Below are 26,723 nucleotides of genomic sequence, written 5' to 3' on the forward strand. Positions count from 1 at the left end.
TCGGGCGTACACAGGCATGCCAGTGAGTTTCAACAGCGTGCATAAATTAGCCACTACGATACCATACACAGCCTGAGGCCTCATAGCGTTCGCTGTAGTTAGCAATTCCTAAGTGAAGTCTTAGCTGCCTTAACTGTGAGTATGGGCCCGATGTTACTCGATGTTTCGCTATGTTGGCCAAGTATATGGATGTGAGTAAGAGGAAGTGGACGTCCTTATGTCAGGCTGTGATCGCAATGTGAATGCTAACATTTACATATCCCCGCTGATATACTACGTTGCATGCATATAAGCAGAATAGTTATCTGTAGTGAATCAGGCCCAAGTATCTTACAAACCCAACACTATCAATGATGCCAGTCAGTCAGTTGGATGACAGAAATAGAAAAACATCCATCCAATTTTCAGGTCTAAACATCTCCATTGTTGCTCACCTTCCTATATTTTCTGCTGCATAGTTTGTACCAAGCTCACTGGTAGAAGTTACTTCATCGTTTGTCTCTAAATTCCCATGGTTTGAGCACGCCGCACCTGCATGTTCAATTTTAGATGGACTGTCTGGTTTTTCATTGTCAGAATGGGAGTCTATTTGCACCACCTCAAACCTAGGGTTCCGGATTTCCATCACTTCTATGTCGGAATCACTGTCATCTTTGTTCATATCTCCTTCATGTGATGCGTTGTCGATCTCTTGCTCTAGGGAAGTAGATGTGCTGACTGTTGTTTCCTTTGAAAGTCTTCTACACTTTACTTTTCTCATTGGCTTGGTGGCATGGATGTCCTGCTCGGTGTCACTGTTTTCAGGTATATGGGTAGGACGCAAGGTCTTCTTTTTCCGTAACTTCTTTTTCTTTCCCATTTTAGTTTCTATTGTGATAAGGGTGGACTCAGCATGCTCAAGGGACCCTGTTGAGCAGCTGGTTTCTTGTGTAGAGATAGTAAGTTGAGCGTTATTTCCTTGAAGGGGACTCTGGGCAGACACAGGCCAATTTTCTGGGCTGTTGGATACTGGTTTTGGCAAGCTAACGGAAGCACCTGATGGTGCAGATGATGTACTTGGCTTATCAAGGGACAGGTCCCCGCTAAGAACGGGAAATTTGCTTGTTAGCTCAGATAGAGACAGGGTGGCTGTAATAATTGGATATACCGATGTGTTTTGGCTATTTCCATCTATAGGAGAAAAAGAAGGTTTAAAATATGTACTACAGCAGAAATACGATGGCATTTGGTAATATAAAATTAGTAGTATTTAGATGAACATAACTATGATTTTTGCAATGTTGCAACTGCTGTAGTACAGAGCCCTGTAACAAGCGTTTCAGAAGTAACATCGGCCTCGTAAAAGTTCTACAATTTGGAACTTAATCACCAGATACACCACACATTTTGCTTCATTCACTCAAAAAACCTGGCTCAGGCTTCCTGAGGCATACCAGACAGCACCATTAGCTTATCTATATAATAAGCGAAAAAGTGTGTCTGTCTGTCTTTTTGTCCTTTATGCATGGCCAGAGTTTTGGACCTAGCTCCACAAAATTTGGCATGATGGTGTAGTTTGACCAGGATTAGGTTTTGCCTAGGTTTTAACTTAATCTTGGTTAATGTGGAAAGCTGATACCACCTTAGGCAGAAAGGAAGGTTTAGTGTGTAACACTGCCCTATCCTCATGAAAAATGATAAAACGGAGCTTTACATGAAAGAGCCGCTAATTCAGATACTCTTCTAGTCGAGGCAATGGCCAAAAGGAAAACAACTTTCATAGCGAGATATTGCAATTCTACAGACTCCAAAGGCTTGAATGGTGCCATTTGGAGAGCACCTCCAAAACTAAATTCAAGTCCCAAGGAGGAACATAAGGAGGCTGAATGTGAATAAACCCCTGCAAGAAGGTCTGAACTTCTGGAATGGTAGCCAACTTCCTCTGAAACAGGATCGATAAGGTCGAAATCTGTCCTTTAAGAGAAGACCATTTCAGACCCTTAAGCAACCTGTCCTGCAAAAAAGACAAGAAGGCGGGACAATTGGCATTTTCCGGTTTGAACTTGTGTTGTTCACACCAAGAAATGTATATCTGCTATATCCGATGATAAATCTGGAAAGTAACCGGCTTACGAGCCTGTGTCATGGTTTTCACCAGACCCTGAAAAACCCTTTAAACTAAACCTTGGAGTCTTTGTTTTTGGTGTGTTTACAGGCAGAAAATAACTTTTTCCTCCTGTAACCTGAGAAATAATCTTGGTTAATTCTGACCCAAACAAAGCGTGAACACCACAAAAGGCAATGTCTCTAAGGCATGTTTTGATCCTATATCTGCCTTACATGTCTTAAGCCATAGCGAACACGGGCAGAAATAACTAATGCAGAGATATGAGACTGTAGCTGAATAGTTTCTAACAAAGAGTCACCTATATAGATTAGAGCTTCCGAAATCTGATCAGCTAAGGAGTTTTCTTTAGATTACTCCCCTAATTGAATACCAGTAATCATCTGATTTATCCATCCCAGGCGCAGAATTGGCTGCAGCGATACTCCTGACAAGGTGAATAAAGATTTAAGAACAGCCTCATTCTTCCTATCCATGGGATTCTTAAGAGTTACAGACCGAGTAGTGGGGATAACTGTATTCCTAACCAACCTAGCAATAGGAACATCCATCACAGATGTTGTTTGGTATCCTCTTCTGAAAAAGGATAAAAAGAGCCTTATATTTTTCAGAATACAGAATCTTGAATCAGATTTCAACCAGGCTTCCTTTAATATTTCTTCAAAATAAGAAAATCTTGAAAAACCAAAACATGTTTCGTCTTACTTTTAAAGAAAGAAACTGCACTAGTCTCTGGCATAGCTGCCTCCTGTAACTGCAGTTTCCCTGACAGAATCTATCAGCATAGAATCTCCTGAATCTGCCTGGGAGTCACCCTCCCAGTTTGAGGTGTCCTCCCAGTTATAATCCAATTCCCCCTCCTCCTGTGAAGAAGCAGCAGAAGCCTCTTCTCCTGGAAAAATTATACAGGAATGTGACCACTTTGACAGCTGTGGTCCCTGCAGACAGTGCCATTTTATTTAAAGACTTTGCCATCTGAGAGAGACACCGTCCCATATTCTGGGCCCATCTGGGCTTCATTGAGGGATCAGCCAAAAGAGGAGCTTGATCACAGGATCTCACATAATTATCCTGAATGTGAAGTAGATCGCCTATGGCATCTGCCATAGTTCTAGCCCAATCACGTATCACTGACTGTTCAGCCAAACATCCTGATAATAAAACCTCCTGTAAACAAACCACACAGAGTGACCCTTGGGCCATACCCTTTGGCAATTTTTTCTCACATTTTTTCACAAATATAAACAGGAACTTGTTTCTTATGCTGGGTACAAACTGGCCGATCAATTGATCGGCCAATATATCGTGCCCCCGTCGGCCAGTGTGTACAGGCGATATGTCTGTGAACGTCGTCGTTCACAGACATCGCATTTGCTGTGCTGCACAGCCAATGAACAGATATGTCTGCACACATCTGTCCATTGGCAAGTGTATATGGGCGATCAGCCGATCGCCTGTACACAGGGGTGCAGAGAGAGGGGGGTGAGCCACGAGTGGGTACTACTTACCTGGGTTCGGCACAGCTCCCCATCCACAGCAGCCCAGAACACGCTGCTTTGTGCTGGACTGCACTGGGAGACTGTCCCAGGCTGCTAAAGCAGCAGCCCGAGCAGTCTCCTATGCCAAAGGGGGGAGCGATCACACTGATCGCACACCCCATTGGCTGGGCGCCAGGCTGAGGGGCACACAGCGCCCCCCTCCGCAGCGGTGCAAATGTTTTTCCCCCCCGAAGGGGCGTGGCCACGCCGGCCGCGATTAGGCCACTCCCCCCGGCCGCTGGGACCCGCTGCAGCATGCAGATGATGGTCGTTCAGTGTGTATGAACGACCATCATCGGCAGATATATCTGTCAGGTGTGTACCCACCTTTAGAACCCGTGTCTGACTTATCCATACTGAGAAAGAAAAAAAAGTCTACTCCAAACAGATCGCTACCAAAATTCTAATAGAAAAAGTGTAGCCCTGAATGAATAGAAAAGACAGAGGCAAATGAAGACTCCTATAAAATGTCACACACATATACCCATGTAAGTTATTGTCTGACTATCAATGATAACAGTGCAGTAACTATGCTTATAACAATATGCTTGTCAGGCTTCCATCCCCCAGTGCCCGCTGTTTCCAACGGATCATCAGCTGCTGGGGAAGTGGAGGCGTGGCTGGCCGCAGTGTCCTGCTAATTCAGGATACCTGTGCATAGCCTCTGGCGTCCACGGCCTGAGGACGTCACTGCTGCGCTACTACACGGGCAGCGATGATTAACTCACAGCTTCTCCGATCGCTTGCTGTCTTGATGACATCACCCGCCGTGCACACTCAGTGCCGCGGCGCTCTCTCTGATCACCTGTGCTTCCAACAGCCTGTGGGCACACCTGATGACGTCACCGCTGTGCGCCAACACGTGTCAGCGGCATCCTGGAACCCTCTTTCTCATAGAAGAGCCGCATGTTGCTGCTTCTGTAACCCTCTCCCTACTGTGAGGATTGAAGCAGTATTGTGCTGACAACCCCTGGAGATGCGAGACAAGCCTGCTCTACAGGATCTGTGAATAATTCCAAGCCCTGACCAATCTGCTCAAAAAAATGGATTATGGCAACAAGATTTAAACTGATTTTTGCCTGCGGCCCCCTCAGATGTGTGTGTGGATTGGAGAGAGACCCAGGCACATGGTAGTTTGGGGACTCTCAGGGGCCTTCTTTAGAGTGGGATACAGGTTCACACAACACCTCTAATCTATATAACTCCCACTGTTAGTGTTTGTCGCCTGTCTAAACACCCAAATTCAAAAGATGAAAGTAAAACAAATAAAAATCTGAAAGCTAGGACCTATCTAGCTAGTTAGTGCCTTACTCCAAAGGCATAAAAAACAAAACTGAATTTACGGTGGTAAGGGAGGGGTTATATAGGGGGTGGGTGCCAATTTCAATTAGTTAGTGTCCAACTCCACCCACCACTATACATAACCCAGATGTAAGGCAGCCCCAGATGGATGATAAAGGAACACAAATTTGCCCCCACGCAGAGCCCATTCAAGTTATGCCACACAGTCCCCATTCAGGTTATGTCACAAAGAGCCCATTGAGGCTATGCCACACAGTAGTACCCCTTATACACATTATGCCACGCATTAGTAATGCCCCTTATACATTATGCCGAACAGTAAGGCCTCTTACACATTATATCACCTAGTAGTAGTGCCCCATATAACACATTATGCCATAAATAGTAGCGCCCCTTACAAATTATGCCCCCTCCCTCAACAATTTGCGTCCCCATGTCCCTCCAGCAGCCTCTTGCTTCGCCCTGTCTATCTGCCGGTGCGCCAGTTATAACCAGCTAGCGGGCCAGCACCAAATCAACACCGCTGACACCAGGGGCCCCCTCGACAGCCTTGACTGGGTGCAGAGGTACAGCATGCCACACAGGCACCTCGGGAACCATAGCAGCCACACCCCCTGCATCCTCGGTAGTTACGCCACTGTTGGCATGGATATTAGCAAAAAGTGGGGTCCTTTTCAGAATCAATGTAATGGGGTTATAGATGAGGACATTGTAAACAAATAAAGGCTACAGGTGTACTTCAGGGTTTAGTCTTCAACCCGGGCAACATCAAGTATCCCAGCTAGTTTGTTATAAGACAGCCAACTCATTTTTGCAGCACTTCGAAAAGTGACAAGGTACAGAGACTGGGGGAGAAAAGTCACAGTATAATCAACTATTTCTATATAATATCATATTTTTTGAGTCGTTCCTAGTGAATAATGGTTCAGCAGACAAAATGGTTATGCCCTAGGTGCGCATAAGTGACTGGTGCATTTTAAGAAGTTTGATTTGACAAGAAATGGTTTTCCAGTAAAAGGACAGTGCGTTTAATCTACAGACTGAGAAGACAGACTTCATTATAATGGACAACAAGGACAAAGCCTTATTTTAATTGTGTACATTTATTACTAAAAGTAATTTGGCATGAAGCAACTTTTAGGTTAGGGAGGTATTAACATGAAAAATAGCTTTTTATAGTTTTAACTGTAATTTAACTCGGTCGCTTTACACGGAGCCAAATGCGCAGGTCTCTAATTCATACAAAAGTTTACCCCAAGATTCTTCCTATTACAAGGTTTGATAATTCATGACATACAATTAATAGGTCTCAGTGTAAGTGAGGAAAGCCACTATACTTAATGCAACATGTGATTAAGAAATCACACCAGGATGTCAAGGCGACACTACGTAGCATAGATGATATTGCATAGAATTAGATGTTGACGTACCATTAGTCTCCGCTGGTGGAGTGGCCATGTTCTCCTCAGTTCTCACAGGTGATGCTGGCTCTTGTTTAATGGTTATTGATGAATCAGGAATTTCAGAAGTAGGATGGGCAGTTGGCGGAGTGTACATGGGGATAGGAGCTGGCAACAGTGAGCTTGCTGGTTGTGTTTGCGAAGAAAGATAGGCTGAAGGCTCCAAGAGAAAAGACATCAGATTTCCAGGATTCACAACGGATGCCTGTGGAGGTGCACCACTTGCCCCCTCTTCTACCTCACTGGCAGGGTTGTAGGTACCTATTTCCAAATGAGAATTAGGCTTATTGTTATTTTTAATGGGTGAATTAGAACTGCCGGGATGCTCTGTTTCTGCAAAAAGATATCTTAAAACAAGATATGGGACTTGGAGAGATGCCATGTGAATTTATTTTCGCCTCTATTACCTTTATTCTTAGGCTCATAACTTTAACAGGCACACTATTAAAGCCGGTCATGCAAACCCTGGTGAGGAAAGGGGTCCCCGAATGAACAGATCCGGTTTAAAAAGGTAGATGCCACAACAGGCGCGCTGCCACACTGAAATGTCTGTGTACCAAAAACATCTTGGCTAATCCAGAAACACCTGTACACCTTTTTCTTTTTACCTTCTTTAGGGACTTGTGGATGCATAGCTACCAGAACGAACAGGTAAATCCGATGAAGATTGCAGAAGAATCAGAAGGCATCTGACAACAATTCCTTGTCTTTGAGCAGAAGCACCATGTGGTTCAACCAAGATGCTATCATCTTTCCACACTATTTCGAAAAGTTTCTGGTGAAGTGACCATTCCCTAGGGTGTAGGACATGCCCGCTGACAAAATCTGCTTCCCTGTTTTACAAATCTGGAATGAACATTTTGCTCTGTCCATCGAAGGATCCAGCTGGTTTCTTAGATGGCAAGGAAAACCTAGGTGCCCCCTTGATGATTCAGGTATATCATTGTTATGACGTTGTCCGATTGGATCTTTATGGTCCCTCTGACTAACGTATTAACACTGCTCGAACCTCCAGCACATGGGACAAACCACTGTTTTGTGATGTTCTCACAACCCTAATGGCTGGTATTTATGCTCACAACTGTCAAATCCCAAATAGAGAGGGGGTGAACTATGATAAGGTTGCTGCACCTTAACCATCAGAGGTGCAACTGACGCATAATTGTAGATAAACTGGCTTGTCAGATCTAGAACTCCCTTGAGTAGAACAAGCACCACTTGATTAGCAGATCTTCTAAGCAAAGAATGATCATTGTTTTCCCTAGAACCTTTTTTGATGGGCGTTCCACCCTGCATTTTTCGAACACTGCCCGGCTTCCAGAGTGCACTGGCACCGGCCGACAAAGGGCATCATTTGCGGCGGAGTTGCACAATGTCCCCTCTCCTACCCGGTGGCCACCTGGCAGTGGGTGGGATGCCAGGTAGGAGAGAATGAGCGGTGCCGTGCCTCCCCCCCTTCCCCGACTGCCTCGTGGTGCCGCTCGGCTTTGTGGAAATTCTGGGGAGAACACTGATAATGGTTAGCATAAAACTGAAATTAATGGGACTAAATGCGAAATCTGAAGAGGCTAGTGTCTTTTTCCCAGATTAGAAAATGCAAGTACACATCATTCGTGTAAATGGATACCATGAAATTGTCCTGTACTAAGCTGTTTATGACAAACCTCAAATAATCCATCTTGAACCGCCGGCCATGGTTCAATTCCCGGCAGCGTCTGGCCGACAGATGAGCAGAGCCCGGTAGCGGAAGCCTGAAAGCGCTGGATATCCCGATCGTCGCTAAGGTAAGTATATACTAACCTAACCCCCTAACCCTCCTTAGGGGTGCCTAACCCTAACCCTCCTTAGGGGTGCCTAACCCTAACCCCCCCTTCCCCACTGCCTAAACCTAAGTCCCGGGGGGAGGGGGGGGGGGGGGAAACAGTGCCTGACCCTAACCCTCCCGGGGGGTGCCTAACCCTAAGTCCCCCCCGGGTGCCCTAAACCTACCCCCCCCCCCCCCCGCGGAGCCTGGCATCCCTTCGATCGGGATGCCGGGCGCCGGTCTCGGAGAAATGTCAGGCGTCTACATCTAGACGCCCGGCGTTTCACCCTCGCTGGAATATGACAGTCGGGAAGCTGGCTGCCTGTATTAAGACAGCCGGTTTCCAGATTGTATACCCTTGAACCTTTCCACTTGAAGCTGGATGCTTAGGGACTTCAAATTCATAATGGGCCGATGAGGTTTGCATAGAACTCCAAACAATTTAGATCTTACAGGTCTGAAATAAATACACCTAAAATTATAAAGGACTCAATCGCTTTCATAAAGATCAACCTTTTGTTTTTTCCTTAAGGTTTGGTGGTGAAATACCCATGTGGTAAAACAATTCAGAGGGGCGTTTCAATTGCTTTTGCCAGTGACTGCTAGTGCCGGGCACCCAACAAAGCAATTCGCCCCCTATGAGAGCTGTAATGCATCCTGACTTGCGATTTCTCTCACACAGGCGTCGGAAATAGAACTGAAACACCAGTTCTTTAAAAGAAGCAGCTGTACTCCAACCACATGAAGCACGGATTGGCAGCCTGCTGGATGAACAGCTGCCCAAGCCTGATTTTCATCTGCTGGCTTCCACAAACAGTGGAAGGACGTCCTGTGAAAAACTAGCTTTCGCTGAGGAATGGATAGGAGAGAATCCTATGGCTGTAGGTCTGGGTTAAAGAAACTCTTTTCTCCCATAGTATGACTAAAGCTGGGCATCCACTATACAATCTTCTGTCAGATATCTGTCCAATCTGGCTGGTTGGAATGAAAACCTGGTAATGTATGGGAGCAAATGACAATCGGCCATTTGCTCACAAACACTGGAAAATAGCCAAAAATGGTCGTTCAGACAAATCGGTTAAAACACACAAATTTAACCAATTTGAACAATTTTTTTGTCCTTTTTTCAGTGTTTAAAACCATATGATTGACTGTCATTTGCTCCCATACATTACCAGGTTTTCATTCCAACCAGCCAAACTGGACAGATATTTGACAGAAAATTGTATTGTGGATGCCCAGCTTAAGTTCATCATCAGGTTCTGGGTGTTCCCAAAGTATTTCGGACACCTTGTGCATAAGCGCAACCAGTTAGCAAATCAGATCTGGACCTACCTGACTGCAAAACTCCGGACAATTGCTGCAACCAAGTCTCAAGTGTTTTATATACCCAAGCCGAAGCTTGGCAGGCTTACCGCCGTCAGGGAAGGATACCAAGAGGAGGTGCTGGATAGGGGATAGCATCGAGATGTGGTTAGAATCCCGACAGCGGTGATTCCGGCGTTCAGAATGCCGACGCCGGAATCCTAACACTTATCAGAATCTTCTGTATTGTTTATTGCAAGTTTAGCAAATATATTATGCCGTACAAATAAATGTGAACAAAACGAGGACGATGAAAAAGTTAAGTTTTTGAGGCACTAAATATTAATGGAGGCCAAAAAAATCGTATTTGGTTTTATATGAAAAGAACTGGAATGAAAATGGAGCAAAAATGTTACAGAGAATTCTATATTTCTGTGGAAAAACACATTCACTTCACTTTTCTATTCCATTACCTTGAAGTCCTTGCAGAATTTGGATTCTCTGTGTTCTCATGGCACTCATTTCCATTGTTATCTGCACAACAGAGGTTAAAAGGAATTTATTACATAACAGTGTAACATTGTTTGTGCACTTTTGGGATGTATAATTTCCAAACATTTACATTCTTGCAATAATGTAAAGGAGTTATTAAGGTATACAATTGTATAGATGTGCATTCTTATCAAGATTTAAACTCCATAATTAATTGAAAAGATTTTAATTTGCCAGCTACATTGTAGTAAAAAACAAGAGATATGGTAAGAACTTACCTTTGTTATCTCTGTTTCTACGAAGTCCATAGGGTCCACAGGGTTGACCTTGGGGTATAGCTGGATCTGGATCCATGGGCACCACGCAGTTAAAGCTTTAGCTGCTCCCAGGATGCACTTGGGTCCGTCCTCCTCTATACCCCGCCCCCGGCCACAGCACCTCAGTTGGTAAGCAGCCAAGGCCGGAGGAGGAGACTAAACAGAGAGAAGGAAGACTGGAACACACAAGAAACCATACTCACAGAAATGGGAGACGGAAAACCGGTGACCAGCCACACAGCCCATTTGAAGCCAGGTGCATCAGGGCGGGCGCCCTGTGGACCCTATGGACTTCGTAGAAACAGAGATAACAAAGGTAAGTTCTTACCATATCTCGTTTTCTACTTCAGGGTCCATAGGGGGTCCACAGGGTTGACCTTGGGGATGTCCCAAAGCAGTACAACTAAGGGCGGGGACGCTCCTGTGCTGAAAGGAGTACCCGGCGCCCAAAGGATGCATCCTGAGAGGCGAAGGTGTCAAACGCATAGAACCTCAAAAACATTTGAATTGAAGACCAAGTGGCCGCCTTACACAGCTGAACAGCAGAAGCGCCACGTCTAGCAGCCCAAGAGGGACCCACAGAACGAGTGGAATGAGCCTTAACAGAGGCTGGCACAGGTAAGCCCTCCTGTGCATAAGCCTCACAAATAACGGAACGAAGCCAACGGGCTAACGTTTGTTTGTTGGCAGGCCAACCCCTCTTGTGAAAACCAAAGAGGATAAACAAGGAATCAGACTTCCTAACCGAAGCCGTCCGGTCTACATAAATTCTAAGCGCCCGGACCACATCTAAGGAAGTCTCACCAGCTGAAAGATCAGGGGACTGAAAAGCTGGCACAACAAGTTCCTGATTAATGTGGAACTTCGAGACCACTTTGGGCAAAAACTCAGGACGAGTGCGGAGCACCGCTCTGTCCTGGTGAAAAATCAGGAAAGGAGGGCGACAGGAAAGCGCCCCCAATTCAGACACCCTCCTGGCCGAAGCAATTGCCAGGAGAAAAACCGTCTTAAATGTCAGCCACTTGAGCTCCACCGCCTCAAGAGGCTCAAACGGAGGACCCTGCAGGACCCGTAGCACCACCGCCAAGTCCCAAGGAGCCACAGGAGGCACAAAGGGAGGCTGGATCCTGAGAACACCTTGGAAAAAGGTGTGAACGTCTGGTAGTATTGCAATCCGCCGTTGAAACCACACGGACAAGGCGGACACATGAACCTTCAGAGATGCAAGGCGTAAGCCGAAATCCAATCCTGACTGAAGAAATTCCAAGATCCTAGAAACTCGGAACACCTGAGGATCATAATGTCTGGACTCACACCACTGAAAGTAAGTGTGCCACACTCTGTGATAAATCCGTGCTGAAGCAGGCTTGCGTGCCCTGAGCATGGTATTAATAACCGAACTGGAGAAGCCCCGAGACCTCAAGACGGCTGTCTCAAGAGCCACGCCGTCAAAGACAGCCGACCCAGATCCGGGTAAAGGCAGGGCCCCTGAGACAACAGGTCCCGACGCTGAGGAAGAAGGTACGGAGCGTCGATGGAGAGGCTCCTGAGATCAGAGTACCAAGGACGTCTGGGCCACGCCGGAGCTACCAGCACGAGCATGCCGCCGTCCTGCTTGAATTTCCGCAGAACCCGAGGAAGCAGGGATATCGGAGGAAACAGATACGCCAGGTGAAACGTCCATTTCACCGACAGCGCGTCCACCAGACTTGCGCCTGCGTGTCTTGTCCTTGACCCGTAAACGGGCAACTTGTGATTGTGACGGGAGGCCATCAAGTCCAGCTCCGGCAGTCTCCACCTGTCCACGAGTAGCTGAAACACCTCTGGGTGAAGCGACCATTCCCCGGGATGCACGTCGTGACGGCTGAGGAAGTCCGCCTCCCAATTGAGGACTCCGGGGATGAAGACCGCCGAGATCGCTGGAATGTGACCCTCCGCCCAAGTCAGGATACGAGACACCTCCGACATCGCTGCTCGACTGCGAGTTCCGCCTTGGTGGTTGATATACGCCACCGTGGTGGCGTTGTCGGACTGCACCTGTACCGCCCTTCCGTGAAGAGCGGGGCCGGACGACTGCAGGGCCCTGTATACTGCCCGCAGTTCCAGGATGTTGATGGGGAGAAGTGCTTCTTCCGCTGACCAACGACCCTGAAACGACAAAGAGCCGGTCACTGCCCCCCAACCCCGGAGACTGGCATCCGTCGTGAGCAGGACCCAGTCCGGGATCCAAAATGGGCGCCCCTCGACCAGATGAGCTGTCTGAAGCCACCAAGCCAAAGATTGCCGAACGTCCGGAGACAACACCAGCACCTGAGAGCGGATCCGGTGAGGTAACCCGTTCCATTCTGATAGAATCAGCCCCTGCAGGGGCCGGGAATGGAACTGGGCAAATTCCACCATGTCGAATGTCGACACCATGGACCCCAGAACTCTCATAGCCGAATGGACCGACAGGCGGCAACGGCTCAGGCAACTGCGTATCCGCAGCTGTAGGGAGGCGACCTTCTCCGGAGTCAGGAAGATCCTTTGCTGACGCGAATCCAGCAGGGCTCCCAAATGAACCATCCGCTGTGATGGAATCAGGGAGGACTTTTTCCAATTTATCAACCACCCGTGTGCTTGCAGGCAAGCGATCGTCAGGTGGAGATGTTGAAGCAGTACCTCCGGGGAGCTCGCCAGCAACAGGAGGTCGTCCAGATACGGCAGCAGCCGTACATTCTGGTTCCGAAGATGTGCGGCCATGACCGCCATAATCTTCGTGAACACCCTCGGTGCCGTGGAGAGACCAAAGGGTAGCGCCCGGAATTGATAGTGGTGTTGAAGGATAGCGAACCTCAGATACCGCTGGTGTGAAGATGCTATCGGAACATGGAGATAGGCGTCCTGGATGTCCAGGGACACCATGTAATCCCCCGGTTCCATCGCCAGAGTGATGGAACGTAACGTCTCCATCCTGAACTTGGGAACTCTGAGGAATTTGTTCAGAGACTTCAAGTTGAGGATAGGGCGATGAGAACCATTGGGTTTCTGCACCAGAAACAGAGACGAATAATACCCCGTCCCTCGTTGTGATAGAGGAACGGGAACAATGACCCCTGCTTTCAGCAAGGACTCTATAGCCTCCTGAACCTGTAACGCCTTGGTCTTGTCCTGAGAAGGACTTGTGCAGAAAAACTGGTGGGGTGGTCTGTGCCGAAAAGACAGGGCGTACCCCTGGGAGACCACTTCTCGAACCCAGGCATCCGTGGTGGTATTGTGCCAGCACTGGGCAAATAGAAGAAGTCGGCCTCCCACTCTGAGGTCCCCCAGAGGGAGGCCCGTCCCATCAGGCCGCAGGTTTATCTTCCTGCTTGGAAGAAGGGCGCCGAGCACTCCAGGCTTGCTTCTTGGGTTTAGAGGCAGTCTTACTCGCAGACTGTCTCGGGAAGGACTGACCTTTCGCCTTACCCTGAACCCGAAAGGAACGAAAAGCCGAACTCCGAACCTTAGCAGGCAGTGCCGCCGAAGGGAGGAAGGCCGATTTGGATTTAGCCAGGGTGTCCACTATTTTGTCCAAGTCCGGACCAAATAGTAATTCCCCATTGAAAGGTAAGGCCTCCAGACCTTTCTTTGAATCAGAGTCCACTCTCCAGGACCGCAACCATAAGGATCGGCGGGCAGACACCGCTGCAGCAGATACCCGCGAGGTCAGCAGACTAGCATCTAAAGAAGCTTCTCCAATGTAAGAAGCAGCGTCCCTCATTTGTCCCAACAACGCCCGCTGGACATCCGGAGCGTCGTCCGGGAAGGTATCTTCCAATGCATTGGCCCACCCCTCAATGGCCTTGGCCACCCAGGAGATGGCCATGGACGGTCGGGCCACCGCCCCGGAGAGGGAGTAAATAGACTTTAAGCAAGTCTCAACTTTCCTGTCCGTGGGATCCTTCAGCGAGGATATCAACGGTAATGGTAAGGTGGCGCCCCGAGTTAAACGGGTGACATGGGAATCCACCGCCGGTGGAGTTTCCCATTTTTTACAATGTGCCTCAGGGAAGGGGTAATTAGAAGCCAACCGCTTCTGAGGAAGGAATCTCTTACTGGGCGCCTGCCAAGCTACCGCCATATGATCCGTCAACTGATCCGACAGGGGAAACACCGCAGAAGCCACCTTAGTTTTTATGAAACTAGGAAACTTCGACTTAGGAACCGGTGCCTCATCCTCTATAAGAAGAATAGCTCGCACCGCCCTAACTAGTGCTCGCACATTAATGGACGACTTGGTATCCATTTCCTGGACCGAGGCGTCCGAGTCAGTGTCATCAGGGACCTCCCCATCATCTGAGGAACCCTCTGAGTCCGATACCTGAGCAGCCCGTGTCATGAGTGGGCGTTTTGAAATCCTAGAAGGCATGTCAGTCTGCAACATTGACTGAAAAGCCGAGGAAGCGGCCGCCAAATTTTGCACGGAGTTGGAGAGCACATCCACCCATGGTGGAGGAGTCGCCATAGGGGCCTGAAAAGGTACCACAGGCTGCTGCGGCACAGGGGAAGCCTGGATATACATAGGCAACCCTGCATAGGGACCTACTGATTGAGACCCAGGAGGACTCCGCAATAACTGCGGGACACCCGGGGAATGGGGGATGGTCGGCTGGGGCAACGCCCTAGTAGGGAGAGCAGTCGGGACCGACAGACGGTCCGCAATAGACACCAGCACTTGAGAAAACATCGCCCACGGTGGTTCCTGCGCCAGAGAAGGTCTGGATGGGCCAGGAGCCACCTGGCATCGACTACACAGGCCATCCTGTGACAAATCCTCCCTATCTACTCCTGCAGAACAGCGTCCGCAGGAGGCCAACACCGGAGCCACTGAGCGCTCAACCTCCTCGTCTGACATGACAGAATATATTATATAGTAAAAAAATATATCTGGCAACAGGGCAGAAGAAAACGCACTCACCGGTGTGCTAAACAACAGCCCACAATACGGCACTGTGTAGCACACAACTGTATGTGACGGACCTCACAAATACGTGATTTATAGGTGAGGTCTGCAGAAACGCCCTTCCCCCGCACACCTGTAGGGCTTGTAGGATAAGTAAAGGGATAGGTATAAGCTGACAGTAAGCGGAAAATAAGCACAGACAGGCAGCACTAGCAAAAGTCACATACCATGCAGGAAGATATACTCACTGCACCTTTCCACTACAATCAACCTCCCAGATTCAGTGTCTGGGAGGGCTATAGTGCTGTGTACACTGTCCTTATATCGGGGGAGAGGTACACAGGGGGACCGGTCCGCGTGCTCCCTGAAGATCTGCGCTGCCACTTGTAGAAAATGGCCCCCAGAGACCTCAGAGGAGGAGTGGCCGAGTATCTGCAGCTCAGCGACGCCAGACTCCGTGCTGAAAGGCGCGCTGAGCTGAGGGGAGGAGCCGCTGACAGGGAAGGCTTCCTCCCCTGGCTAGCATATTAACCCCAGGGCTTGCCGGCATCCCGCTTGCCATATATCCCTGGTGGTCTAGTGGTCCCACGGGTTATTCCTCCTCAGAGGGGGAGCCCGCCGCCACCGCTAGCGGCCCCCGGTCTGTCCCCTAGGACCGGGGGCAAAGGACTGCATGTGCAGGCAATACCCGCGAGCCGCCGCTAATCAGCGACTCGCGGCTTACCTTGTCCCCGGCGACTCCGGCAGCAGTCCAGGGAGGGACCTAGAGTCCGGCTAGTACGGACTCTGGCCTCCCGCCGCGATCCCCAGTGCAGTACTGGCGTCGCGGCGCCAGCGGGGAAGGAGAGCGGCAGCGTGGGCGTCTGCATAGACAGCCCGTCGCTGCCACACTAGAGCCTCTGTTTTAAAATAAAAATCTAACAGGCTCTTTTTTTTTTTTTTTCAATAAAAATAGAAAGCTTTTGGGGGCTGCTCCTGTAGCCCCCCTGCGCAGGTGACCCGACTCCGGCCGGGCACCAACTCAAACTGAGGTGCTGTGGCCGGGGGCGGGGTATAGAGGAGGACGGACCCAAGTGCATCCTGGGAGCAGCTAAAGCTTTAACTGCGTGGTGCCCATGGATCCAGATCCAGCTATACCCCAAGGTCAACCCTGTGGACCCCCTATGGACCCTGAAGTAGAAAACCCAACTGCTTTATCAACTTCTACGCAGCAGTAAGAGTAATGCGGGGTAGACTCTTGGTAAATGCAATGGCCGAACGACCGATTTTGGTAAGTATACACCCTTACAGCTGCACCATATGTCTGGCCACAGGAACCAGCTGTGACGTAATGGTCGTCGGTTCCTGGGGCCAGCATGTGTGTTGGTCAGTCGTGGGTACACATTAGCAGATGTGATCGACTTATATTCCAAATATACTGCATCTGTAAAAGACACGTGTGTGCACACATGGTCAGGTGTACTGAACGATATAGTGTTCATCAGCTGTACGAACAACAAATTGAGCAGTGTACACCCAGCATATGAACAGTATTTCTAGCTTCTGGCCAAGTGCTAATGTAGTGAGAAGAGGGTCAAATGGCTTGAACATTGTAACTGTGTTCTATGAACACACCTACAATGCCCCCCCATGAGATAGCTCTCTAATGTGTGTGCACTCTCTTGGCCCCGATAAATGCTATGGATTGATACAACAGAGATCCATCTGACAAAAAAAAAATCACTTGGAGATGCACATAGATGTGTATGTTTGCTATGGCACATGGACAGTTTTATAGAACTCACTAGATGAGGCCGGCCTCATTAAGAAATACGTACATGTGACTTGGAATCAGGTCCTTAAGTTCCACTTCCATCTAGTAAAATATTTTGCTGATAGTGTCGCTAACCCCAGCACCAAGAGACTCTGGCCTGTGATTAGTCCTGCAGCTCACACACCCTTCTGCCGCCAATTACAGATGGAGAATGAAATCGGTCATTCAGTCAAATTGGTCAAATCCATTTAATTTAAACAATTTATCTTTACGACCGTTTCCAGTGTTTGGGAGCAAATGATCGATTGTCATTAGCTCCATACATTACCAGATTTTTGTTCCAAACGGCCAACTAGTTGTCAGTCTGGAAAGATAATCTTGTGTATGGCCAGCTTCAGTTTATTCTGCATTATAAAAGACAACTGCACAAAATGTTTTACCTGCTGTTTCAGTACCAACAGACGCTGCACTTCTAAGTAAGCTGCCTGCAATGTGGCTCGAGCCTGGAGAAGGTGGTTGTCTACACCTAGAAGTGATGTGTTCAACTCTTCTTCTCTTAATGAGATACTTAACAGCTGATCCACCTGGGAACGCTCTATAGGAACAAATAGAAAGTTAAAACAATCTTCAGTAAAATAATTCTAATAGAGGAGATGTTTCATATATCTATTCTGTTCCACACACAAAGAAATTGCTTAAAGATAAACGCTATACAGAAAGCAGAAGTGTGGGCATTTTGAGCAAGGAACTCCCGCAATTCAGAAGAACCTACCCCCATCAGTGTTGCAAAGGTGCCTTGTACCAATGTTGACAACCAGAATAGTTCAAAGTCAAAAAACAAAGTCAGATTGTAACACAGGCAATGATTGGATAAAGCCTTAGCTATGGAGTCTGAGTTAGACTAAGGCTGGCCATCCTCTATACAATTTTCTGTCAGATATATGTCCAATCTGGCTGGTTTTAATGAAAACCTGGTAATGTATGGGAGCAAATGACAATCGACCATATGGTCTTAAACACTGGAAAATGGACAAAAAGGATTGGTCAAATTGGTTAAATCAAATTAATTTAACCAATTTGTTTGGATGACCACTTTTGTCTGTTTTTCAGTGTTTGTGAGCAAATGATCGCCTGTCATTTGCTCCCATACATTACCAAGTTTTCATTCCAACTAGCCAGATTGGACAGATAATTGTATAGTGGATGGCCAGCTTTACATATGCTTACTTATGCATGATTTATGTACAACAGCTGATACTGAAACATGCTTTAGCCTACAAGTTTAAAGATGCTTTCCAGCCTCAGAAGTCCTGTTTCTTGGTTTGCACAAACTTTTCAGCAACTCTTATTAAAAACATTAAAATAAATTATATAAAAATGTTCTGTGGATAGGATTGGGTGCAATTTCTATGACTGCTTGAAACACTGATGGGGGAGGGGGGGTCTGTTCAAATAAAATGGATTTCAAATGGAGAACGTTGTTGTCGAGTACTTTGGACACATGACCAAAATGCAGCTGTCAGAATTTTTAAAACTTCTCAAGCATTATCCTTTAATTAGATAAATACATTTCAGATTTAAATGTAGATTAAACACTGAAAATTTAAATGTGAACCTAAAGGTTTCTTTCGTTTATTGAAACAAGCCAGAATAATATAACAATGCAATGTATAAATTGTTTGCAGAAGAGTATCTTGCAAAACAATACATGCAAGTTATCTGATCATGGGAAATTCCTTTAAAAGTAGTGTTCCTGCTAGAATGCAGACATGGCAGGGTGCTGAGGGTGCTGACAATTAGTCTCTGCACACATTGAAAAAGGGGGCATGGCTATCCAGGAAGGAGGCCTGCCCTTGTGACTCGAGTACAATTCATTACACTTGGGGTGGTGTGCCCAGCACTTAAGGAGGTGCCGTGCTTCCCCCAAACTCTCCACTCACATTAAATAGATACTATGAGCATGCGCACGGCGTCTATTCATCCGGCGGTGATCAGTCACCACAATATTTTCCACCCACGGGACACTGTGGTACGCGGGTGGGGAAGGCCATTTTAGCGGGGTGCCACTAAAAAGGCAGGGCGCATTTTGCCCATCTAAAATCGGGCAGGGCGTGTCTAAAACAGCCTAGCGGAAACACTAAATAAGCTGTCTGATTTTTGCGCTTCTACTTGCAAAATCAGCCAGACGCAATAGCGGTCATCTTTATCACGTTAACACCCAAGCCCAAAGTGACTAATCCGTGTAAAGCAAAAACCAACCTTCTTTTTTTGTTGTTTACTGCACACACATAGAAACAATATGGTAATTCACTGATCACCTTTTATTCCCCGTATTTTTCTTCTTTTAGTGTTACTTTCCAGGTTTGAAGTTTCAGGACAGGACCCATCCTTACAGTATTGAAATATGAAAAAGATTTTAAATTACAAAAGTAAGAATTTTTGTTTGGTTACCGGTACACAATTTTTAAAATGAAAAGCTCATTTGCATAACAATTAATTGCCTTAAGCACAGGTAGCATAGCACTGAGTACTTTGGGAGGGAATATTAATAATTACGGTCTTAAACTACAAGGTTGCAGACATGAACTGCAGCATTAATTCCTTCTATAAAACAAATAGGGCAGCAAGTGGGTTTTTAACTATTTAATTTCTATATTTAGGGTAATTTAAAACTATATAAGTTTTCATATCATATGGCATGCAGGCTAGGACGGTCTGTGCAAATTTTATTAAACGTAAAAAAATAAAAAATTAATAATAATAATAATAATAATCTTACCCCAGTGGCCCTTCTTTTCTTTCCAACCCCCTGGCTATCATTTTGTTCAGTGCCAGATGCAGAGCTATCTGTGCCCCCATCCACATGAGTGCTAGCTGCTGTCACACTGAGAATCGTATCTTCACAAGCTCCATGAAACATGCACAAGCTGTCTGAGTTAGCACAGGCTTCCACACTTTCTCTCTGGCTTTGTGAGGTTTCAGCTAGAATCAGGTTAGAAAGGGCATCAGTGTCCACTGAGGGAGAGGCCACACGAATATCCTCTTCTGTTTCTTTCTCCTGCTTTGCAGTCAACATGGAAATCCCCTTTGGTCCTGGTGCCGCCGGCGTTGTTTGGCGTTTCGGAATGTTGTCTGGTTGTTCACAACAGATTTCTGAGCTATGATCATTAAAAATACTGTAAACAGACACCTTGTCCACAGCAACACTGCTTTCAGAGAGGCTCCGCTTCCGAATGGACCCCAGTGGGCTTGCAGTGATGCCTTCCCAATGGTAACTTTCAATTCCCAAGTCTGTTTCTTCAAAGTCAAGACCTTCTTGTTCACTCTGTACCTGTGCTACCATTTCTATACCAAATCTTAAAGACATGACCAAAATAAACAAAAAATAGAAGAACAGAAAAATTAGTACAAGACATTTCTGAAATGAAACTGGTAATATGAAAACTTTGCAACAGTCACTCATTTGTGCCTTTATGTATGAACAGAAAAACTGGAGCTCTCTTTAAAAAGCTTCATGCAAAGGTGTGTTATTGATGTTTCAACATCCGGAGGGGTGTCAGAAACATGGCAGAATTTGAGAAAAATGTTTGGCAAAGGACTTAAAAAAAATAAATAAATAAACCACTAACGATACTGCCTTTGAACCTCTATATACCCCTGCCTATACCTTCTAATATCCTGCCTATACCTTCTAATATCCTGCCTATAAACCTATAAGGATGACGCTAATTTGCGTACGCAGTCATACAGTAAATAAAGACTCCAGACCAAGAATCTGTGGTTCCAAAGCACAAAGTATTATTCAAGTAAAAGTACAGCAGTTACATGCTATGATCCTCATATAATCTTAGCGCAAAGAGATTATACAGACCCAAGTACAATTATACATACGCAGCGCTCTCTGGTCCAGATGTTAGGCATCAGCAAGAAACCCCTCGTCAATCAGCATTCAGCACAAAGACTAGGAACCCAGGGTCAGAGCACACATATTTATACCCCCCAGAAATAAACAACACAATAGAGAAGTTTGTTGCTAATACCATTGGTCCTAAAGGAGAGGGCATATGTTACAAGGCAATTAACAGGTTGGTTCAAATAGACACAGCCCAGCCTCTAACAACTGGTGGTCTCTGGTTTCCCGCCTCATGCAAATCCTAACAGTTGTTCATATAATGTAAATATTGTTGCTTGAGTCTCTGCGGTCCATAAGTTGAGAATGCATGTTGCGATCTCTCCATCGATATTACCGGAATACTGTTGAGAGAGTACACATCAGTACAATACCAAACATGGCTTACTTATCACGTATAAAACCTTAGTTACGAAATTACCATTATTTCCTAGCAATGATAATAAATGTGCATACTCGAATCTTATACCTTATGGAACCTTGTATGTGAACATGTAATATGAGAGTATGTGGGGTTTGATGTAAAGACGCTAGTTAACTTGGGGCAGATGCGTGTGCATGGAGCTAATATTCAGCGTTTTCATACATGGTCTTATGCATTCGCTAATATGCAACTAGTTAACAGCGCAATTGTGCGTATTAATGTGTGTATGAGAAATGGTGATAGATGCAATCGCATGATGCTAATAGTAATATCGCCACATGTACTAAAGTGTGAGTTTATCTAAAATGACGCTTAGGCGGCCATTCGCAAAATGGCGTCTTGCGATCGCATTTCTAAAATGGAGTCTTGCGGCCAGTCGCAAGATGGCGTCGCTGTGATTGAATTTTAAACTGAACTTGTCTAACTCAATTATTCAGCTTCGACAGTCAACCCTTTGATAGCGAACAACATGCTATCACAATCTGATTTTAAAATATAATTAAGGCTTACATTTAGTTACTATTTAGTGTTATTATGGGATGGCACAAGGTGGTTCTTAATCCATCAATAATGTGTCTCTGAGTGGGGACATAAAACTACTATTATACGCACACCGCGGATCTTGGAAGATCATGTTAAAGGTGTGGGGATACACCAGTCCTATAAAGGCAGTCTTGAAGGGGAAATTTGAGACTTTACATTATCTGAGGTGTTTTAAAATAACATTTCAATAATACATTCTATGCATGTCTAAATATAATACATTAAAAGATGGTATTTCTTAGTTCAGGGTTGTAATGCAGTTCTGTATTTACCACAATATTCATACTGACCACCATCATAATTTCGTTTTACTCTATTTTTCCATTTTCCACACTTCAACACAATAGGAACACACCGGACACACATGCCAATTATTAAGATGACAATCACTATAAGGATTAAGAATTTGCCGATGCTGGCGATCACTTCCTGGACCCATTCCCCTAGACCTGAGAACCATTTCACTGGGTTCAGCCATGAAACCCATCCTTCTATCTTCTCCCGTACTTCAGCCACTGAAGTATTATGGTTCTTACAAAATTCCCATTTTAGCTGCAGAATTTCATCCATCTTCCGGTCTATCACTTCCTTAGGGTCGCTGGTATCATTGGTTACATAGGTGCAACATTTTACTCCAAATTGGGTGGCCAACGTTACGCAATACCCTCCAGTAACAGCAGTTAAATAATTTAACACTAGCCTGTGTTGCACCAGTTCTTTCTTGTATGCTTGCAATTCTCTCCCTGTATACCTGAATGTGTCATCGTACATCTCGGTGATATTATCTATCAATTTAGCAAGTTCCTGAATATATCTAAAGTTTAATGTACCCCGAGCGATCCTGGAGGGATCCAATGCGACTAGAACTTGAAAGCCAGTTGTCTCACTAATTAACTGAGTGGTTTTGTGCACGTCACCAGGTATCATATTTCGTTTGCCTCTGTGTTCATATTGTGTGTGAAGATATGGTGACGGTGTGTTTTTATGTATACCAAGCATTTCAACATGTGTGAGGGTCATAACTTCTGGGACTACTCTTCCCAGGTAACACAAACCTTCAGAACTCGGGGAGAGCCACTTATACGCTTTTCTTCCACTATACATTATCAGGGAGAACATAAGGAATGGTATGCATCATTAAGCACATTTCCCTTGCAAACAATCCTATTTCTGGGTCTTCCATCTGGTACATGCAAGTTTCTGGCTGTATTATTTTAGCACAATAACCATCTGGCACCTTACCAATAATTTCTGTAGTGGAACTCAATGCATACCGGTACCTAAAATGTCTCCCACTAGATTTAATTGAGCGTAACAGATCATGGTTTATGGACTCATTATCAGCTCTTTGTGAGAAGGTCATCGTCTGATTATTCCCTGTCACTTCCCAACTCCCGGGTTTATTGGGGTTGGTTATGTTTAAACACAAAAGTGATCTATCTACTTGAAATTGATAGAGTTTGAAATGAGGTGGTTTGGATAATAGGAATTTTCCATCCAAGGTTTTCCCTTTCTATAATTCTAAAATTTCTGTGTATTCAGCGGAAATGGCACCAACCCTACATTATGCTGTCCCTGTGGCACATGTGAACACACCCAGCAATCAGTTTGATTTAACACTTTGCCTACCATGCTATGATAATCCTCTAAAGGATACCCAGCCCAGTACGGGTTATATTTAGGCTGGCACCGCTGGATACAATTCTCATCAACTAGGGACCCACAAAGCTCACAAATACCGGAATCTTCAGACGATAAACCTCCACACCGTCCCCGAGAATCCGGAATAACAGCTCTCTTAACAATAACAGTACTAAGATTGGTCAGACACTCCACTGATTGGCATTGCACTCCTCCTGATTCCACTCCATCAGCACTGCCATCAACTCCCCTCTCCACAATCGGTCCCCCTTCACAGAAACCGGACATTCCCGAACCGACCAGGATGATGAACACTCTAAAAGAGAACATGAAAATGAACACAGCAGGTCCGTCCATTGCCACAACAAGACCTGCAGATTTCTTTTAGTTCAGGTATCTCACTACAACCTGTTCAATCCTCCCGGAACAAGTTCACGAGCGACAGGTCCATGCTATCAGCCTTGTCTCCGACTTGTTTCCCCACCGGTTGATTGACCTTTTTGCAGTGAGTGGAATGGACCCAGGTATCTCTCTCGGCCACCTTCAACGATGTAGTACTTGTCAGCAGCACCTGGTACGGACCTTCCCATTGATCAGTCAAACAACCTGAACGCAAGAAATTTCTGATCATAACATATTCTCCTGGTTCAACATCATGACAGTTAGTTTCAGGCATATCATTGGACAACAATTTCAGTTTCTGCTGCCGTTGTTTTAACTGTTTACTCATTGATATAAGATACTTTAGTTACCTCGTTGTTACCTTTCAAGTCTTCCTGTGGACTTATAATCAAATGAGGTTGTCTACCGAACAGTATTTCAAAGGGAGACAGATTTAGAGGGGGTCTGGGAGTGGTCCTTATACTATGCAGGACCAACGGTAATGCTTCTGGCCAACCTAGTCCAGTCTCTGCCATGATTTTACTTAACTTATTTTTAATAGTCCCATTCATCCTCTCTACCTTGGCACTGGCTTGCGGTCAGTAGGGGGTGTGAAGTCGGCTATTAATATCCATCAGCTTACACATATTTTGAAAAACATCACCTGTGAAATGAGTACCCCTGTCACTCTCTATGATTTTAGGGATACCGTATCTGCATACAAATTCCTGAACTATTTTCTTGGCAGCAAACGCAGCAGTATTAGTGGCCGCTGGGTAGGTCTCAACCCAATTAGAAAATACATCAATGCACACTAATACATACTTGAGATTCCTGTAGGGTGGTAATTGGATGAAATCTATTTGTATCACCTGGAAAGGTCCATCAGTCGGTGGAATGTGGGACGGTTCGTTAGGGATCGCTTTCCCTATGTTCTTCCTCAAGCAGGTCAGACAGGACATTGCTATCTTTTCTGCTTGTAAAGAAAAACCTGGTGCGCACCAGTATGCTCTCACCAACTTGCACATACCTTGTTTTCCCAGATGAGTCAGACCGTGTGCTGCCTCAGCCAGGCTGGGGTAATATGCCTTGGGGGCTACTGGCTTACCTTGTAGTCCCTCCAGAGCCCGGAGGACTCTTGCCCACATCCCTTGGACTTCCAAATGGACTTTTCCTGGATTGAACACAAATTTTGCATCTCAATTAATTTCAGCATATCAATTGTTTGGAAAGACATAATTTTTTCAGTGGGAGAAAACATTTTTAACCCTGCTGCCCATTTTGGAGCTTCATCGGCTCTGTTGTTGCCCAGTGACACCGGGTCATCCTCACATGTATGGGCTTTACACTTGATTACTACCACCACTTTGGGCAGTTGGATTGCTTCTAAAAGAGGTTTTATGTGTCAGGAATGTGCAACTGGTGTGCCTGCTGCTGTCATAAAATTTCTCAGGCGCCATAGAGCCCCGAAATCGTGCACCACCCCGAACGCGTACCTCGAGTCAGTGTAAATGTTAGCAGATTTGCCTGCTGCCAGTTCACACGCTCTAGTTAGTGCTACTAACTCTGCCACCTGGGCTGAGTGAGGAGGACCAAGAGGTTTGGCTTCTATGATGTCGGTGTCATTTACAACAGCATAACCTGTACATAATTCACCTGTGTCTGTTTGTCTATGACAACTCCCATCCGTGTAAAAAGTCACATCTACATTCTCTAAAGGTGTGTCGTGTATGTCAGGTCTAGCAGTAAAGGTCTGATTCAGATATTCCATACAATCGTGTGTATCATTATGTCCGCTGAACTCACCCTCCGCCAGCAACTAGTCTCCTTCCACCCTTTGTACATAATGTTGTACATATGGTAAACACGTTGCTGGATTCAGCGTGCTGCAACGTTTAACAGTGATGTTCGCAGGTGCGATTAGAGCTAGTTCCCATTTGGTAAACCTAGCCGAAGAGACGTGTCTGGTTTGAGCAGAGTTCAGCAGAGCAGATACAGCGTGGGGAGTATAGACAATCATATCATGACCCAACATTACGTCCTCACTTTACTCACCAATAGAGCGGTAGCTGCTAAACTTCTCAAACAGGTGGAGAGTGATCTCGCCACAGTGTCCAATTGGGCACTGTAGTATGCTACGGGCCTACTGGCATCACCATGTTTTTGTGTAAGGACACCTGCAGCACAACCATCGGCTTCCGTACAATACAAATCAAAAGGTTTTTCATAATCAGATATTCCCAATGCAGGTGCTTTGGTCAGAATATCTTTAAGCCTGCTCTGACTCCTCTGTGTGCATGACACGATCGGGCTTTGAGGAAGAGACTAAGGCCCTGATTCAGACCCACTCGCAAGCGGCTGTCCGCTCGCAAGTGGGTCGATGTTCTGCACTGAGCATGCGCACGACGGAGGGAGCTCCGTCGTGCGCATGCGCCAGACGCGACGAGCGAAGGACTTTCCTTCGCTCGTTGTGTCTGATCAAAGAGGGCGTGCTGTCGATGTTGATTGACAGTACGCCCCCTTTGGTGGGCGTGCCTCCCTGACGGGGGCGTTCCTAAGGGAACGCCTCCTGTCAGAAGCCGGCCCACTGACATCACTAGTGATGTCAGTGGGAGTGATTTTGGCTCTGATAGAGCCAAAATCACTGCGGAGCTTGCGGTTGAAAACCTCAACCGCAGGCTCCGGCTCGCAGTTTCGATGGTCGCGATGGTCACGACCATCGCGGCCATCAAACTGCACGCTCGTATAGGCTGTGGGTGGTGACCCACAGCTATACGAGCGTTCAGGAGGACGCTCCATTTTTATGGAGGGCGGCCCTCATTCAG

General features: G+C 46.3%; 1 protein-coding gene across 2 annotated transcripts in view; it reads right to left on the reverse strand.

Annotated features, from left to right (window-relative positions):
- Positions 1–26,723, reverse strand: part of ZNF106 (zinc finger protein 106) — a 105,191-nt gene that overhangs the window by 33,462 nt on the left and 45,006 nt on the right. Inside the window, exons 6-11 of one of the 2 annotated variants that reach the window (XM_088471197.1) lie at positions 19,779–20,355; positions 19,318–19,387; positions 17,440–17,594; positions 9,987–10,047; positions 6,375–6,665; positions 435–1,170 (exon numbers count right to left, since the gene is read on the reverse strand). In XM_088471197.1, coding sequence (XP_088327323.1) covers positions 435–1,170; positions 6,375–6,665; positions 9,987–10,047; positions 17,440–17,594; positions 19,318–19,387; positions 19,779–20,355 — 1,890 coding nt within the window. The remainder of the gene's footprint in view (positions 1–434; positions 1,171–6,374; positions 6,666–9,986; positions 10,048–17,439; positions 17,595–19,317; positions 19,388–19,778; positions 20,356–26,723) is intronic. The other variant, XM_088471198.1, reaches the window with a different exon arrangement.

Source organism: Taudactylus pleione, unplaced genomic scaffold (assembly GCF_031769625.1).
Source record: "Taudactylus pleione unplaced genomic scaffold, aTauple2 ptg000113l, whole genome shotgun sequence".
Lineage (NCBI taxonomy): Eukaryota > Metazoa > Chordata > Amphibia > Anura > Myobatrachidae > Taudactylus > Taudactylus pleione.